The sequence below is a fragment of the Mya arenaria genome, chromosome 1, assembly GCF_026914265.1.
Source record: "Mya arenaria isolate MELC-2E11 chromosome 1, ASM2691426v1".
Classification (NCBI taxonomy): Eukaryota; Metazoa; Mollusca; class Bivalvia; order Myida; family Myidae; genus Mya; species Mya arenaria.
In genome coordinates this window covers 16565079-16582902 of record NC_069122.1, presented here as the reverse complement: position 1 = coordinate 16582902, position 17824 = coordinate 16565079, and the positions used below count along the sequence as shown (strand labels likewise).

Genomic DNA, 17824 nt, shown 5'->3' with positions numbered 1-17824 from the left:
TCCTATTAAATACGAATAAATTCAGAATTTTGTATCATCAATCCACTGCAACTTAAATTTAAAAGAATCTGTGATTAAATAAATGAGACATTTTGCAAATACAATAATGTTATTTCAGTCACGATATTTCTGCCGCAATCAATATTCCCTAACAAAAACGAACACTATATCACTTGATCTCTTTGCAGAACTGATTTGACGGATATCCTATCAATCCATTAGCTTACGAGATAAAATGCCGTTTCATCAATAATAGTATTCTATCTTGTCTATCTCACTTTCTAGTAATATGAACAGATAGCTGTTTACCATCGAAAACACAAAACAGAATACTAATGAAAAAAACACGCGAAAAAGCGGTTTTAAGAAAATAAAAACGAGATACTAAACAACTTTTTTATTTGAATTTACACATTGTGTTTTCTATTATTTCTACCTACTGAAAATATGTCCAGAAATAGTTATAGAAAATTCTTTGAAATATATATATATATATATTATACATATACAATGATGTTTAGGTTAAATTTGATTGGCAGAAAACAGTATATGCCATACCATTACTAGTATAACGTTTCAACATTAACGTATATATATTTTTACAGGCCGTGAAACAAGAGTTGACGTCATGTAAGTTAAGGTTTTTAATTGACTGAAAATAAAGGTAATATTGAATGTCATTATTAACTTTTCATATCGTTAGATATGAGGTGCAGTGTTCGAGCCTTTCGTGCGAGGAATATAGAAACTGCATACAATGAATATGTGAACTATTGTAAGACATTTCACATTGCAAGATGTTGTTATGTTAAACAAACAGCAAATATCCGTTTAAAGTGTATACATTTCGTCATTTCTCTTCCAGAAAGTGGATATTTAATTGTGAGTACTTTGGTTTTTTGTGTAGCCATTTCGTTGTGTATTTTTAACATTGTGGGTTTGCATTTATTTAAAAAGTAACATACCAACCGAATATAAATACAATGTTAAGTAAGCTGCATTATTTTCATTTTTCTACATAGAACAGAAACAACTTTTATCAATGAAAAAACATGTAAAAATTATTAATGTAATACGTTTGATAAAAAGTTTGCAAATAAAATCACGATACCATCAGGCAAAGCAATTACACTGCAATATGATGTGCTTTTCGGCGCTTTTAAACGTTCATTGTATATAAGAAAAGAGCGCTATAGAATCGGGTATATTATAATATATACCATAATCTGTGGAAATTTACTGTCCACATGTTAGTGAATTTTATTTACTTTTTCTTGGTTTAATTTTTGACATTTTAGCATATTTAAAGTATATTCGAATTCAACCAAATTTATGGTTTTAGCAGGAAAATAACGCCATACAAAAATAATCCAAATGTCAAAACACCGTGTTATTTATGTAAACAATTGCATGTATCAATTGATCATATCAGATCGACTGTCAATAAGTTTTACAACCTATAGTTGTTTACTTGTTTGATACAACTGTCTAATACATGTAATACTTATTGATTCAAACAATTAAAGAGTCAAGATTAGTTAATACACAACTTGATATAGAATATACGATGCAAGGTATAAATTGTTTGGAAATGACAAAAGGAGCCTTATAAAATGTGCATTAAAATATGCAATACTTATTATTTAATTCCAGGTACAGGTGGTTATCAGCACGCTTGCATGAAACAAAGAATCAAACACGTCCAATAGTCCAGAGTCTAAAATCTGAATATGAATAATTTAAAGTAGCTTTCTACCCGTTATACAGAAAAGTAATTTAATGGGCAAAACGATTGTCAACGTTAAGCGGTTTTAATGTATATAAAACTACATAAGGTTCAAATTTCGACTTTTATTTTTGGCTAGGATGGGGATGATAATACGCATTTTGCGAGCATATATTAATATTTCGTTGGAATATATCATGACAGAAATGCAGATAAGCGTGGATTAAGTGAGCCTTAGTTTAAGTCGTAATATAAATTGAAGCAATAGCATTAGTTTCATTATCCTCATTAATAATAATTTAATCCATATCATCCATTTTCCAATGAATAGGCAGACAATATGGCGGTACAATTAGTATTGTTTAAAGGAGTTGAGGTATTCTATACCAACCTCCAATATCTGTATCGTGCATCTCTTTTCAGTTATCAAAATTGAACAGACAAGCTGTTGATAATTAAAACAGCTTTATCTGAAGTTAAGTTTCATTTTGATAGTTAAACGGTTTTTGAATGATGGCCAAGGTTCAAGCTCTTACTTGCCGAAGACGCTGCTATGACACAAACGTTATGACAAACCCCCGAGTCAAACAGCCACCTTGTAACAGTCAATCTGCCATATTATTTACAAAGTGTTACTCAATCACGTAGGAAATATAGAGCAAAGTTGTTTTTACCACATCAATAACGAAATGAATAATATTCTTTTGTTGTATCAGAAAAAAACAACGACCTGTGTATTGATCATACTGAACTTCCATTGGGTATATATAAAAGAAAGCAAAACACTAAGAACTTTGAAAGAACTTTCAAATTTTGTCTGGAAAGTAAAATGGTTTCTTTGGTTTATAAGACTTTATATCTAAAAATCTAATTCCTTATCAAATCAAAAAAACATCCGTTTTTGTTTAGTTCATGAATATGATTAAGAATGTGAGGATACAAGATGTTTATAAGGACATTTATTATCATTTTAACCTATTTATCATTGTCATTATTAATATAGATACAGTAATGTAAAACCATTATTATAACAATATAATTGAGTTATTAGTATAGCGTTTTGATCCGTGAGGTTGTATTTGACTCGAGTGGGTTTTTGCAGATTCGGATTTCACGAGGCGCAAGCCGATTGAAATCAAAACTGCAAAAATCCACGAGAGTCGAATACGACATTCCGGATCAAAACGCAGTACTAATAACCCTTTTATTATATACATTACTGGTTAGATCACTTACAATCCACATGTTTTCATAGCAAATGAAATTTTTACGACGCACTATTTTGTTTTATGACGTCATTTTAACATCGCGCAACGATACTTGTTATGACGTGACCTCACAAGAGTGGAATACGGCCGTATTGTACTGGAGTGGAATACGGACTACCGAATTTTGTGATTTGTATGTGGTTTTATGATATGGTATATAATAAAAAATATTACATTTACAGAACATTAATGTTCTATGTTTATTAAACATTCTGCACATATAAAACACGTGCTACGAGGAGGAAGCATAAAATACGAAATCTTATTTCTTAATCAATGTTTATATGTTGTTCTTTTATTTCAGATAACCCCAAGAGAATTTGAAAAGGACAACAACTCGTCAATCAGATTGAAAAGATTCGAAGATATCTTCTATGTAGTGAATTATAGATGACCTGGGATCTCTTAACAACGGGAAGTAACACAGCTGTAGAAAAGGAATGAAGCATGGCCATTTCTCCCTCTGTGGTCATTTAGCAAATACTGTCCGACCACGGTGAAACATGTAAAAAAAAACGTTGATGATAAGAATAACTTTTAGACGAGAGACGAGTCTATGTTGGAAAGCAAGTTGAATAATTACCATGTATTAGCCAAACCACATGGAAGTATGAATTAGATAATAGACGCGTCAATCCATGCATAATCTTTATTTTACATATAACACTTTAAGAACCATCATACTGTTAAGTATGTGCTTACAATGTCAGGATAAAATATAATTCATATGCGTTGCCATGGAAAAACTGACGTCATTTAAATCCTTTAGTAAAAGATATTAATTGTCAGTACACAAAGACGACAAGCGGCTTCATCAGATTTATGTTTCAAATATTCCAATTTTTAATCAAAGGATCTCATTTAATATACGACAGCGTATGAAGATGAAGTCGCGGCTGTCCTTTGCTTAACACAATAATTAGCAGTTTCGTGTGTTGGTGTGTAAAAACGAAAACACCCGATATAATTAAATTTAATATAGTATTAGTAATATGGGTGAACCAAATACAGCGGAATAATTAGTACAGGAAGGAGAGTTATAGGTGCATTCTTCGTCAATTTCTTATCTACATATTAAAAAAAACTAAACGATCCTACCTATCATTAAACCGTAGAGTGTGATAATAGCTCAGGTGAACAGTCGATGAATAATTGAGACGCTTTCAGAGATTTCAATCTGGTTTGATATTTCACCACTTCAAGCTGACAAATGGTTTTAAATATGGACACTTCAACTTTGTTCGAAGACAGTTTCGTTGACACATTTGATGTTTTATCATCTTCAGGCTCGTCAATTCAAGTGGGTTGGAAACTAAGAGCGGCAAATATTCCTGTAGTGCGGAAATTTCAGGTGCATTATCAAAAGGTTGCAAGCCAATATATTCAATACGGACCATTGCTTCACGCAAATGAACGTGAATATGAAGTAGAACATTTAGTAGCAGTCACATACTATAAAATTTGTCTCGTTGTGTACACAAGCAATACAAAAGATTATCGAGAATGTATGGATGCCTCAACAACAAACTGGCAACTGCCTGTTTCAGTGGGAAGCTTAGGGGCTGTGTTGGCCCCTTCAGTTATTGTACTCATCGTGTTTTTGTCAAGGTGCAAAGTTCCTCTTCGATACAGAGGAAAGAAATCGAAAAGCTCAACCAGATACGACACAATTCCATCGATGTACCGTGATGACCAGTTTGAGTGTAGTGAAACCGTAACACACGGCTATGACGACGACTTTGTGTCCGAATTTGACGACGAAGCATTATATGAGGTTCCTCTTCATGATCCTACACAGTCAATGCTGACTGTGAATCCTGACAAATCAGTGATACAAAACGGCCAATGTCGTTGCCATGTACATCCTCACGGCCAGGCAAACAGTCAACATAGAAATTCAATGGGACGGATAAATTGCTCACAGCCCCATCATCATACGCGACAATTTCGGGCATACTCTATACAAGCTGATGGTAGTGTTTGCTTTTTTAATCAGCCATGTTCACCTTTAGCAAAACAAAAGTCAAAACAAGACGAAACTATCTCCCCCACAGGATATAAGCATACGCCCAATATACCTTTCACACGTTCGATGTCGCTTAAAGAATATCCAACAACACGGTCAGATATTACCATGCCAGAACAAAAGATTGGCTCACCACCCGCTCAGGCTTTTACATTCATCGTTTTTTCAGCGAAAACATCTTCAAAGTCTAACATGTCTGCTGAGGTATCAGCAACTACACCAAGCAGAGCTGTAAAGCGTTTGCTCATCACTGATATTGACTTTGATGATGCAGATATGAGTAAGTACGGTGCCTTGGGTGGGGGAACGACATCAAATGCTTCTGGCAAGACGATAGAAATGACGTCAACGAAACAAACGATAGAATTACCCGAAAGTGTTTTGTTCGATGAGCATACAGTTTAATATTGATGCAATCAAAGAGAATAAAATAGAGATTCTGGGGCTATGACGTACGCATTACACGTGATGAACACCAGTTTTATAAAAGAAAATTTGAAACAAAATGCAAACAATTGTATCTTTAATATTGTACGAAACCAGATCATTTTTTATTGAAATGTTAATTATTTTACTATATTCATTCCGTTGTATCAAGTTATATTTTTAAATCGTTAAATAACTACAAGTAAAGATTTTTGTCATTAATATATTCAGAAAATACTTAGAATGGTAAATACACAAAACGCCATTGTAAATACGATAAAAGAAGAAGACTTATCATTCTGTTAATACTGTAAGCAACCTAAACATTTAAAACATGTTCACTAAATGAAATAATATCTTACAGGTTATGTAAATTGTCATTATTATATAAGATTTCCAAATCGATGAATGCTCGGAAGTGTGTGAAATTTCCGTTCAATAAGGAATGTTTCAATATCAAGACAGTTACGGTTAATTGCAAAATCTAGCATGTGATCATATACCAAACAAGCATATATCATAGGTATGGTTAAGTGCAAAATCTAGCATGTGATCATATACCAAACAAGCATATATCATAGGTACGGTTAAGTGCAAAATCTAACATATAATCATAAACCAAACAGGCATCTATTGCATAGAATATAAATGCCGGGAATGTGTATTATCATATTCAGTTTGCGAATAGAACAAAGCATACAAATAAATTCGATAACAAAATTAATCAAAACCTTTATATTTTTGTCCGGAAAAGAATGATTTTGACAGCTTTTTAATACTTACATCTATAAACCCATACTCTTCCATCAAACTTCATCGAATTGAGTCGATTATCGTTTGGCCTAAATGCAATATTTCTGTTGGAAAAATATTTGTATACCTCGTTTGCAGCTATGAACACTGACCTTTTTCAAAAACATTTCTTGTTTATTATGAATGTTTTGTTGAATGAATGTATTATTTCACTTTTGTCATGTTTTGTTTCTCAAATCCCAGGTAACAAAGGGAAATATATTCCAAAACATACATCTATCTGATTCAATTTAATCCTCATTAGTCTGTACTTTATATAATACATTCAACGTGGTTTTAGCGAATGATGCCTTATGGCACTAGGAGCTTCATCAAAGACCACTGTTTGCTATTTCAGAACTGGCTTTTATAATAATGACGGTATACAGTTACATTATAACATAGGACGTAAATATTATTACTTAAAATAAAACAAGATAATATGACTTGTTGATGATACATTTAGGTCAAGTATTGCACAATTTATTTCTGCAATTATAAAACTCTATCAACTGGTAACAAGTACATTATTTCTTTAAACTAATGATGAATGGAACGGAGTAAACACCAATGTTATTTGTTTGTTGTTTTGCAGTCGAAAAATGGGCAAAACTATAAATTCATTAAGCCTGAGATGTATGTTTTACTGTAGCTCAATATTTTATCCCTTGGCAATATCTGTACCAGGAACTATTTTAATATCTTGACAGGTTTTATAAGTTATGACCAAGGTATATATAAGTTTTTCCACGTAGACGACAACGCCACCACGGCTTTATACTATGATGTGTACCAAGTTTCATTAGAATCTTCAAGAGTTATGACCAAGATTATCGTTTTTGCGCGCCGACGACGCCAAGGCTATGTTCCAAGATGTGTACACATTTTTATTTAAATCTCCCATTCAGTGTTCGCTTTAAGACCAAGGTTATCGTTTTTGTGCGCCGACGACGTCAATGCTCTGTTCCAAGTTGTGTAAACATTTACATTTGAATCTCCCATTCAGTGTTCGCTTTATGACCAATGTATCGTTTTTGCGCGTCGACGACGCCAAGGCAATGTTCCAAGATGTGTAAACATTTTCATTTGAATCTCCCATTCAGTGTTCGCTTTATGACCAATGTATCGTTTTTGCGCGTCGACGACGCCAAGGCAATGTTAAAAGATGTGTAAACATTTTCATTTGAATCTCCCATTCAGTGTTCGCTTTATGACCAAGGTATCGTTTTTGCGCGTCGACGACGCCAAGGCTCTGACAATGGACATTCTTCAGAAAACAAAAGAGCTAAAATGACGAAATGCGCCATTGATACAGTGTTATCACGCTGATCATGTTTCATATCGAACAAAACTGCAGCCATTGTCCAAATAAACACATAATCATTAGTATTACAAATGATGTAAAATGTGCGCGCAACGTTTGTTTAATGTCCTCTAAAGTTAACATTCTTTAAAATATCCTATCGTAAAAACAGTAAATTTACCAGACATATTCATCTCAATTACGCTAGCATCTGATACAACTAACTGGCAACATCTTTTTAAGTAGAATGAAATTTCATAAAGAAGATGGAAAACAATGCAAAAACAGGCGCAAATAATATTTCAAATAACAATTCAGACGAGTGATTCAGATACGGTGAATAGGTATACATATATATATAGAGAGCGCTTCTAAGTACAGCCACATTACAAGTAGCTTCATCATAAACACACGCTTAAATTCAAACTTATTAAATGGATTTCGTCATATCGTATTCCAATTATTTATTTATATTCCTATAAAACTATGTTTAACATGATATCTCCTGTGTAAGAACAATCCAACATGTAATATCTAATATTTTGGTACATTGTCAACCATACTGTAATAAAAAATATAAATGTTATTCAGACTCTCAATTTCTATTAGTTGCAAAAGGAAATCTTTATAAGTTCCAATTATTAAAAAGGGTTATAAGTTTTTGATCTTACAATTTAGTGTAAATTGTAAGAGAAACATAAATGAATCAGTATGAACGAAAATGGGTTATTTATTTAACCGCATTCAAAAGAAAATTTAAGTATCTCAACACCGGAAAAAAGCTAGATAAACTCCCACAAATGCTACAAAATCCATTCAAGGCTAAGTATCCGTCATGTTCAACCAAACGTTAGATCTCTGCCAACTTGACAAAACAGGCGTCTTAACTATTATCGTTGTATAGACTCCTCTATGATAGTGTTTTAGCCAGAACTAAAAAGGGCAGGGTGGGCCCAAAAAGGGGCAGGGTGTTTTCTTTAAAGGGAAAAAATGTGCACAATATTTGCTTTGTACTGTTGAAAAACGGCCATGTACATTATCAAAGTCCATTTAATGGCATGTCCATTCACACATTGTAGTAATATCCCTACAGAATACTACAGTATATTATTTCATTCAACACAAGAAATGCAGTATGGTATTGAATGCCTGCTTATTAGAGAAAATTATGGACAAGGTGATTTTTAATGTCTTCATTTAACTAATATCCATGCAAAGATTTAATATATGTATCCAACTATATTCAAGGTAACTATTGAATGCCTTTTTAAATGTTATCAATGTAATCCTTCGACGGGGTAGTAGAAACGTAGCGGGCACGAAATATATTGCTCGAACAGTTGATCTTGAAATGTGACCTTGACATTCACCCGCTATGCCTTGAAAGTTAGTACTGCATTTCGTATCTACGTGCTAAATGTTTGACCAGTCTTTAATTAGAATTCAAGGGGTTTAAGATACACAGAGTGGATGCGATATAAGGCAAGAACATTTGACCTTGAATTGTGACCCTGAGCCGACGTGCCTGGAATATAGGCTCTGCATGCTGCCATGATGAGGTGAATATTTCACCAACCATTCATGAAAATAATTTGGAAAATCGCCTTGTGTGTTGATTGTGCATTTTATGTAAATGTTAACATGGTATCTTAGTATTATTAAAGCCCTTCAATGTGGTTCAGAAATATGGACATTGCGATTTGTGTTCTGAACGCGATCTCGAAATTATAAACTTTTGATTAGAGTTTGATGAAAATCCTTCAAGGAGTTAAGGAGATACGGAGTGGACACATAAGTCTTACAGACAGACGGGTGTATTGACGTTGGCGCTAAACAACATATGTCTTTCCCTGCACAACATGGGTGAGACATAATCACGGAAATGTGAATCAGTAATGATTAATACCTCCCATAACAATTTTTTAATGACATGATTAATTTTATAAGCCTTCTTAAAAAGGTCAGCATTAACTTTTCTTATTTTATTTGATATAAGTCGAATAGAAACTTAAATAATTACTAAGAATCGTAAACATGCAAAGAAATATTGTTTTCAGAGGAGACCATATATATCCAAAAGCCTCATTTCTAAGTAATATGTAAAACTTTATGTTGGGAAAAGATGAGGATATCTTGGTCTACAACTCTGATCAGTTTGGAAAAAACACGATGATATTTTCTACGTATTTAATTTAGATGACATGAGATCAATTAACGAATAGAAATGTCGCATCCAATTTTAGGAAAGCATAGCCGTTCCTCCATATGATTGAGATAAACAATGCGATACATGTAAAAATCGGAAAACCGTCAATGTATTGTGAGTCGTGTCCGTCTCCGTTGCAATCGTACTAGAAGATATCAACAAAACCATATTATTACATCTTTACTATTCACACGTATTCCAAACTGTTAGGTATGCGCTAACAATTCAATTTGCGGATGGACAAATCCAAGTCGTTGTCATGGGAAACAAATTGACGTCTTTAAGTACTATATCTTCGAAACATTTGTTGTCAGTATATATTGAGAAGAAGACGAGCGGCTTCATAAGGTTTTATGTTTCATAATTACCGAAGGCTGGAATTTTCTTATCATATTTATCGGCACTGTCTTCTGTTTGTGCTTATATGTGTGTGTGCTAGTGTGTGTGTGAAATCTAACATTCGAAATTATAATAAAATTGAAAGAAGTTTTGATATTACGCTTGGATCAAATAAAGCGGAGAAGTTCTTGCGGATATTCTAACAAGAAGGACAATTAACAGTGCACTCTTTGTAAATACCAAAGAGTGTTTGTGAAAACGTGTTTAAAGCTCAATGAGAGTCGATGGATAGTTGAGAACTATCAACCGCAGGAGACGTACCAATAGTGTCAAACATGGAAATGTCAACTTTGTTCGAAGATAGCTTCGTCGAAACATTCGATGTTATATCATCTACGGCCTCGTCAATTCAAGTGGGTTGGGAACTTAGAGAGGCAAATATAACACTAGTGCGGCAATTTCAGGTGCATTATCAAAAGGTTGCAAGTGATTATCTACAATACGGACCATTGCTTCACGCAAGTGCGCGTGATTTTAAAGTAGGAAACTTGGTAGCAGACACGTACTATAAAGTATGCCTGGTTGTGTTCGGATCCAACAAGATGGATTATCGACAATGCACGGAGGCATCAACAACGAATTGGCAGTTACCTATTTCAGTGGGAAGCAGCATAGGGGCTCTGCTGGCTCTGTCAGTTATTGTCCTTATCGTCTTATTGTCAAGGTGCAAGTTCTCTTCTCGAAACGGAGGTAAGAAGTCGAAAAGCTCAACTAGATATGACACGATGACTTCAATGTATCATGATAATCAGTCCACCATACACGGCAATGAGTATGACTTCGTGTCAGAATTTGATGATGAAGCATTATATAAAGTGCCGCTAGATGCTTCAATGCAGACATCTAGGAGTAGGCTTCCTGACACAGCTGTACACAAAGGTCTATGTCGCGGTCATATGCATCTCAACAGCAATAGAAACAGTCAACACAGGCATTCGCTGGGACGTATTCAATTCTCACACCCACATCATGTTATACGAAAGTCCTGCGCACACTCCATACAAGGCTATTGTAGAGGCTGCGATTCTCAAGAGTCATGCTCACCTTTAAAAGCATATCCGAAAAGATCGCCGTTTACGAGACAAGACTTAAAACTGGACGAAAATATTTCGCCCATAGATTGTACGTGTATGCCATATACACGAATAACTCGTTCTCTGTCGTTGAATAACTATTCACTTACACGGGCAGATGTTACAATGCCTGAACAAGATGTTAGCTCACACACCGCTGAGTATTTTACACTTATCGACGAGATTCCAAACATTCCATCATCGAAAACATCTTTAAAACCTAATATTTCTGCTACGGTGTCAGCAACTACACAAAGTACAAATGAAAAACGTACGCTCATATCTGACATTGACTTTGATAGTGCAGATTTGAGTAAGTACGGTGCCTCGGGTGGAGTTTCGACATCGAACTGGCAAAACAATATAAATGATGTAGACGAAACCAATTAACATTGCTTGAACACGTATAGATTGATAAGTTTACTAGTAATGTTAATGCACTGAAGGAGCAAGTATTGTCGTAGTCATTTACAGTAGATTTTAAAATGATATTTTGGCAAAAAGGCAAGAATCTTGATTGTACACACATTTCTTTTGTACATGTTAGTTCTCGAACACATGCTCTCAATTGTCAAAAGGCTTACATTTTATTGGATTCAAATAAAATATGAAATATTCTGATTCGTATTAACGAAGCAAATTAAGATTATTAACTAAAAATCGAAACTCATAACTATGGTATGTTTTTAAAAATTACTACTTAAACACGTCCATTTTGTTCTCATGGCAACACTTTGGACTTGTTGTTTAAACCATATGTACGTCATCGGCTTAAAGCATATAATTGAAAAAATCCATCTATATTGCAAAATGTTTAGAAAGATATTTATGAAAGCACGGTAATTATTTTGTTTATCAGCGTTACTTTACGTAAAAGTTTAAATAGTTATTTCGCAAGCGACTTAACAAACTAGACTGTTTATGTAAAGTGTACGTGTAACTAACTATACGTAAAAGTACAGGTAGATGTTGTGTGTTCAAACCACTCTACCAAATCACCAAAATTCGTGAAATGCCAAAAAGAAAGGCACTGCTTAGTGCAGTTTATACTGTTATGATTTAACAGAACGAAGTTTTTCATTGTATTCCATTAATGTCAACCAATGTTCAATCTCTTAAAGGTTGATAAGGAAAGAAACCAAATCAAATTGATTGGCATTTAGCGGAGCGATAGCCAAAGCCCGTCGTCTGTTGTTGTTGCAGTTGTTGTGTTTAATCAACTTAATACTTGTTAGAGCCATAGTCATGGAAATTGCTGAACATGTGCATATCATCTCTTCAAAAATGTGAACAAGGTTTCATTGAAATCTTGCTTTCAGTGTTTGAGGGCGCCGACGACGCCAAGGCTATGACAATACCGAGACCTTTGTCTTTGAAAAACAGACGAGCTAAGAATATATATAATCCATTGGCAGTGCAATAAAGCCGATAATATATCTCATAAAACACATATTTCCGCCGTTAACATAATAAACACACTGTCTTAAATATTACAAAGCGTTTAAATTGTGCGTAGGAATATTGATTAACTTCCTTTGAAGATAACATTACTTCTCAGATATACTATCGTAAATATAAGACTCAACCGAAAAAATATTTTATTGTTTGGCCTTATGTGAAATATTCATCTTAAATGATTTATGCGTCTCAAATAACGGGAAAGCAACAAAGTTTTAAGTGGGATTGAGTATCATTAATAGGATAAAATACAACTTAAATCCAGGCGCAAACAATGTTCCCAATAATAATTCCCATGGATGATTCAGAGACGGCGAAGTAGTATAACGGAACGGTTTAAGTGCAATCACTTTATAAGTAACTGCATCATTTCGAGACAGAAGTAAACCTCTTAAACCAAGAAATTCCGACGAATAAAATCATACTCTGGAATTACAACCACATAAATAATAAGAATAACACGTCTTATTGCAGCGATTGGTATAATAAATTATCATACAATATATATTTGAGTATCGTTCAAAAGACTTCATACTATTCATCATAAAAAACGATTATCTTAAATACCATCAACTCATACTAAGTGTCCCACAATTAGCATAAAACCAAGTTAAAATCAAGTGAAAGTAGTTATGCAAATACAATGACTTTCAGTATACATTTAAACACAAAATACAGACAAGTAAAGTAAAACCAAACACATTGCTCTATTCAATCCATCTAAATAAAGAAACTTACAGCAAAATAAAACATCAAGAGCTTTCGTAAGACGGCACACTCGACTATTCGCCGCTGTGTCTTAAAAATGAATACAAAACTTACGTAATTTGTGCCTGTAAAAAGAAATTAAAATGTCAAATTAAAGCGTAAAATAGAAACACCGCAATGCAACAAAACCAGATTGTTAATGATGGACAGAATAGATTCAGTTTCAACTGATTTTCTATCTTGAGTAATAGTCACCTCGGCATTTACCCTGCGTGTGCTTAATGCGTTCACCTCCATGAACTCTTCCTACATACCATGTGTGGTCACCATATGTCAAACTTTACTTAAGTTGTATCAAACGGCTTTCTTTTGGTAACAGTGACTTAGACCTTTGATTGGATTAACATGTGTTTTCATTATGCTGTATTGCATAAGATGTATTAATACTAAATAATATTAAAACAAAACTTTGGCTTTAAGTAATAATTTTACATACTTTTGTAATTTACTATATCTGTTAAAATAATTGTACGTGATGCTTAAAGAATAAATAAAACCTGTAATTACTTAATCAGTTATTTGTCAAATATCCTAAAGATCATAAAATGACTTAGCTTTGCCAATATCGCTGCAGTTAAGAGGGAAAAACTGACATCTACAATACAATTAATGGCAATAATACACGCACTATATGTTACGTATAGAGTATAGCCGTCCAAAGAAATGTACTGTTTATGCAAATAGAGTGATTTGTTTAACCGTAGTTTTCAAATGAATAATACAATTAAAAATTGAGAGACAAACCCAGTAAAGGAAAATTCAAAAGTAAACCATTTAAAGTTCACTAAATAGGGTCGTATTATCATCGTATGTACAACAACATATCGTGATATCAATGGTTTCAGTTTAATATTCAATGTGTACGACCAACACATCTTGGAATCTATAATTTAGGGCAACATTTCACTTATTTTCCAAATTAAACTTTGCCTAGACTAACCAATAAAACCTTACGATTCCAAGATTTGTATCGGAACATCTCAGAAGTATCAATTCTTAAAGGCGATCGTTCGATTCTTAGGTTAACAAGAGCAGTCACAGGCTGCCTTATCCCCTGCCGAATTAAGATATGTATCAACATTGCATTACGACAAAGGATAACAATGAATTTTTACAAAGGGTTATTTCTAAATACTGCAGACAGAGTTGTGGACCTTGTGCACTGCACTTCTCCTAAATGATATCTATATGGGGTTTGAAGTCAATACCTCAAAGACTTTTTCATGTTATGCGCCGAACAATAAATTAGTATGAGAATTAGGAAAAGGCAATGTCAAAACAAACACTGCACCCAAAAGTTATGATGCATGTGCCCTGTACTTCACCTGAATGAGATATTTCTGTATATGAAGTTTGAAGTCAATACCTGGAAGACCTGCTCTGGACAAAAAGTAGAGACATCTACAAAGGGCAATTGCTAAACGAATTCAGGAATCAGAGTTGAGGTTTCTGTGTCCTGCACAGTGAGATATACCTGTATATGAATTTCGAACTAAATATCTTATAGTGTTTTAAATTAATTCACCGGACGAGATTGCCCGGACGCACGCACACACACACACACACACACACACGCGCGCGCGCACAAACACACACACGCACTAACGCAAACACACACGCCTTCCAGGGGGAGGGGTAATACGATGACCCAATATGTACATACTGGCTTTCAAATTACCAGTAAAAGAATGATTAAGTTAAAAGTAAGGTACCTTAATACGAAGGAACACAATCAGAAACGACTGCGAGATCACTGCGAGATGTCATTGATCGTAGGTGTCGCGCTATTTTGGGTACACTATTACTCCTTTAGCCGATATCCAATTAAATGGTGGGGAGCAAAACTCCCTCCTTTGCTTCAAGGTTTTGTAAAAATCACACATGGTAATGTGACGGAGTCAAGTCATAAATATATATGTATAGGATGTATGAAAACGATTTTTCAAGTTTCAAAATATACATATGGCCCATTTCAGCAGTAGAATATTATAAAATATTTGAGCTTGGAATACAATATCTAAGCAGGAGATATGTTCCTACAACAGGATGGCAGATAGGTTCTTTAATATAGACAGACAAATGGCGTACCAATATAGAGCTGGGAAAAAGCATTAGATTTTCTTCATGGATTCCCTAGAGGGATATACTACGGAATCCCATAGTTATGTATTGGCATGCTCTATAAGCCTCTGGTTTATTGGCGTCTAGAAATAGTATATTTAATTAACACCATTGTATCGCAATAGATATGCTGATCACCTGAAATAAACGCTGAAATATTCATTAATTCATCAAAGTTTCTACAGTTTCAAATTATGGTTTCCATAAAACAGCGTTCCTAAATAACCAATGATGACCGAACAGAAATTGTCCTTTCCAAAGCCGTATAAGATATCTGAACAATCCATTATTGTTTTATGGTAAATAATTATTTCTTTCTAAGCTCTTATTACATAAACGGTTTATTACATTGTTATAGGCACGTGTGGAAGAGATGAGAGAAGAAGAATCGTGGTGTTCAAGAAAACGATAGTGATCTAGATGTTGATCGTGGAAACGTTTTTCCCTTAAAATAATAGCTCATTGAGGACGCTAAATGAGAAACGTTGCCAATAAATTTCCTTATAAGAAATGTAAGCCGTTTTGTTTACCTGATACGAAAATACTTATTTTTATAAAAGAAATAATGAAGCTTGAAGATGAAGACAATTAAACAATAAAAAGATATACATAGAAAGTGTATTAAAACAGTAATTCAGGTGATACATGTATGTTGTTGATGAGAACTTCACTTCATATGTTTCATCAATGCTTTGATTTTTTTAACTTTCCTCAAATCGATGCTACTCCGATGCATACACATTTAAAATTTACCTCAATCGGTAACATTTGGGATCAGTGTGAACTCGAGACCTCCGAAACAGGTTTCCTATAAATTTCACTTGCTGTATGATGGAGTTGCCCGTATGTTTATGAACAAACCAACATTGTAACATTCTTATTGGTGGTATTCTGCAACACATCCAACATTAAGGCCACACCAAATTGATGTTTCGTTCCGCAGAGTTGTCGCACTTTTTTAAATGTAAACGATTTTTGTTGTGCTCACGCGCCTATATTTTGATCGCCAAGCAGTTTTTTCGTGGAAATATTTTTTAAAGACTGAAAAATAATCAATTATAATTTTTCCTACGGTTTTCCTAAAGTGATTTTTATGAAGGGTAGTAACCGATGCGTGGCGTTTTATACTGTAAATCGATCGACTTACCATTGGTTTCAATAATTTCAATCAAAATGGCTGCTTGCGGTATATACTGTGGCTCGATTTGTTTTTAATTTAATTTTATTTCTGACAAGAAATGTGACCATGCTGAAAGTCATTGTTCATCGTCCATGCACTAAAAGATCATTTATTGAATCATTAGTTATGCAACATAACATGTGTATCTGATACTCTGATTTTTTTTATTGAAATCGGAATGATGAACAATGACTCAATTAAGTAGTATTTGATTCAAGTCATAAAACACGTGACAGGAATTTGACCTTATGACGTCGAATCTGAAGGTACCGTAGTAAATTAATTAATTAGTTTGTCCACAATTTAAAAAATAAACAATAAACATTAAGCACGTATTATATTTGGTCTATAATAAATAATACAATGGACTCAACAGGGACAAGAACAGTAGTCGAAACAATTACAAAAATGGATCAAAATATATCACACATACGTGATATACATATGAAATGAGCATAAGAAATAAGGCATTTTTTGGCTACGAAGGCTTGTTTACATTGTGTTTTGTACTAACATAAAATTATTATGTTATTTTGTCATACTAATTTCGTTCGTCATAGGGACACTAAGCAAATGCCTTTGTGGGCAACAAAACAATAATTTCACAGCGGATGCCAACGCAACTCCTTTACTTGCTGTCTAGCACACGGAGCAAAGCATCTAGGAGTCGTTCCAAAATTAAGACCTTAAGTCGTCAATTTAAAATATCTTCGTGCCGTAGTTTCATTATGTTGCTACATATTTGAGTGAATTGAACCAGTATTAAATATGAAGAAACAATTGAGTGAATACAACAACTCAATGAATGTGTGCAGGTTAAAGCAACTGTGCACCAGATGATTAACTTGCAAGAATAAAAGAAAATTGTCGAAAGCTGACATAAACTTGGGATTAATGTGTATAATGCATTGAAACTTACTAACTGAAGTACCACATAATTTACATTTTATTTAAGTTTAGCAGTTATTTCGTATGTTTTCCATTAAAAAAGATCACTGAGTATGTCTACCTAGTACAATTAATTCCTTATGCGTGATTGGCTAGTCGATGTTATCACGTGATATAACCAAGTTAGGCA

The 17824-nt window shown here is 33.9% G+C and overlaps 2 protein-coding genes across 2 annotated transcripts; both read left to right on the top strand.

Annotated features, from left to right (window-relative positions):
* Positions 1-4216: 4216 nt before the first annotated feature.
* Positions 4217-5425, top strand: LOC128225080 (uncharacterized). The gene has a single exon (XM_052935103.1). The coding sequence runs from the start codon at positions 4217-4219 to the stop codon at positions 5423-5425; it is 1209 nt and encodes a 402-aa protein (XP_052791063.1).
* A 4996-nt stretch (positions 5426-10421) lies between these two features.
* On the top strand, positions 10422-11609 carry LOC128225071 (uncharacterized). The gene has a single exon (XM_052935091.1). The coding sequence runs from the start codon at positions 10422-10424 to the stop codon at positions 11607-11609; it is 1188 nt and encodes a 395-aa protein (XP_052791051.1).
* Positions 11610-17824: the final 6215 nt, after the last annotated feature.

Excerpts from the sequence above, each read along its gene's own strand:
- LOC128225080 (XM_052935103.1), top strand. The coding sequence starts at position 4,217 with ATGGACACTTCAACTTTGTTCGAAGACAGTTTCGTTGACACATTTGAT.
- LOC128225071 (XM_052935091.1), top strand. The coding sequence starts at position 10,422 with ATGGAAATGTCAACTTTGTTCGAAGATAGCTTCGTCGAAACATTCGAT.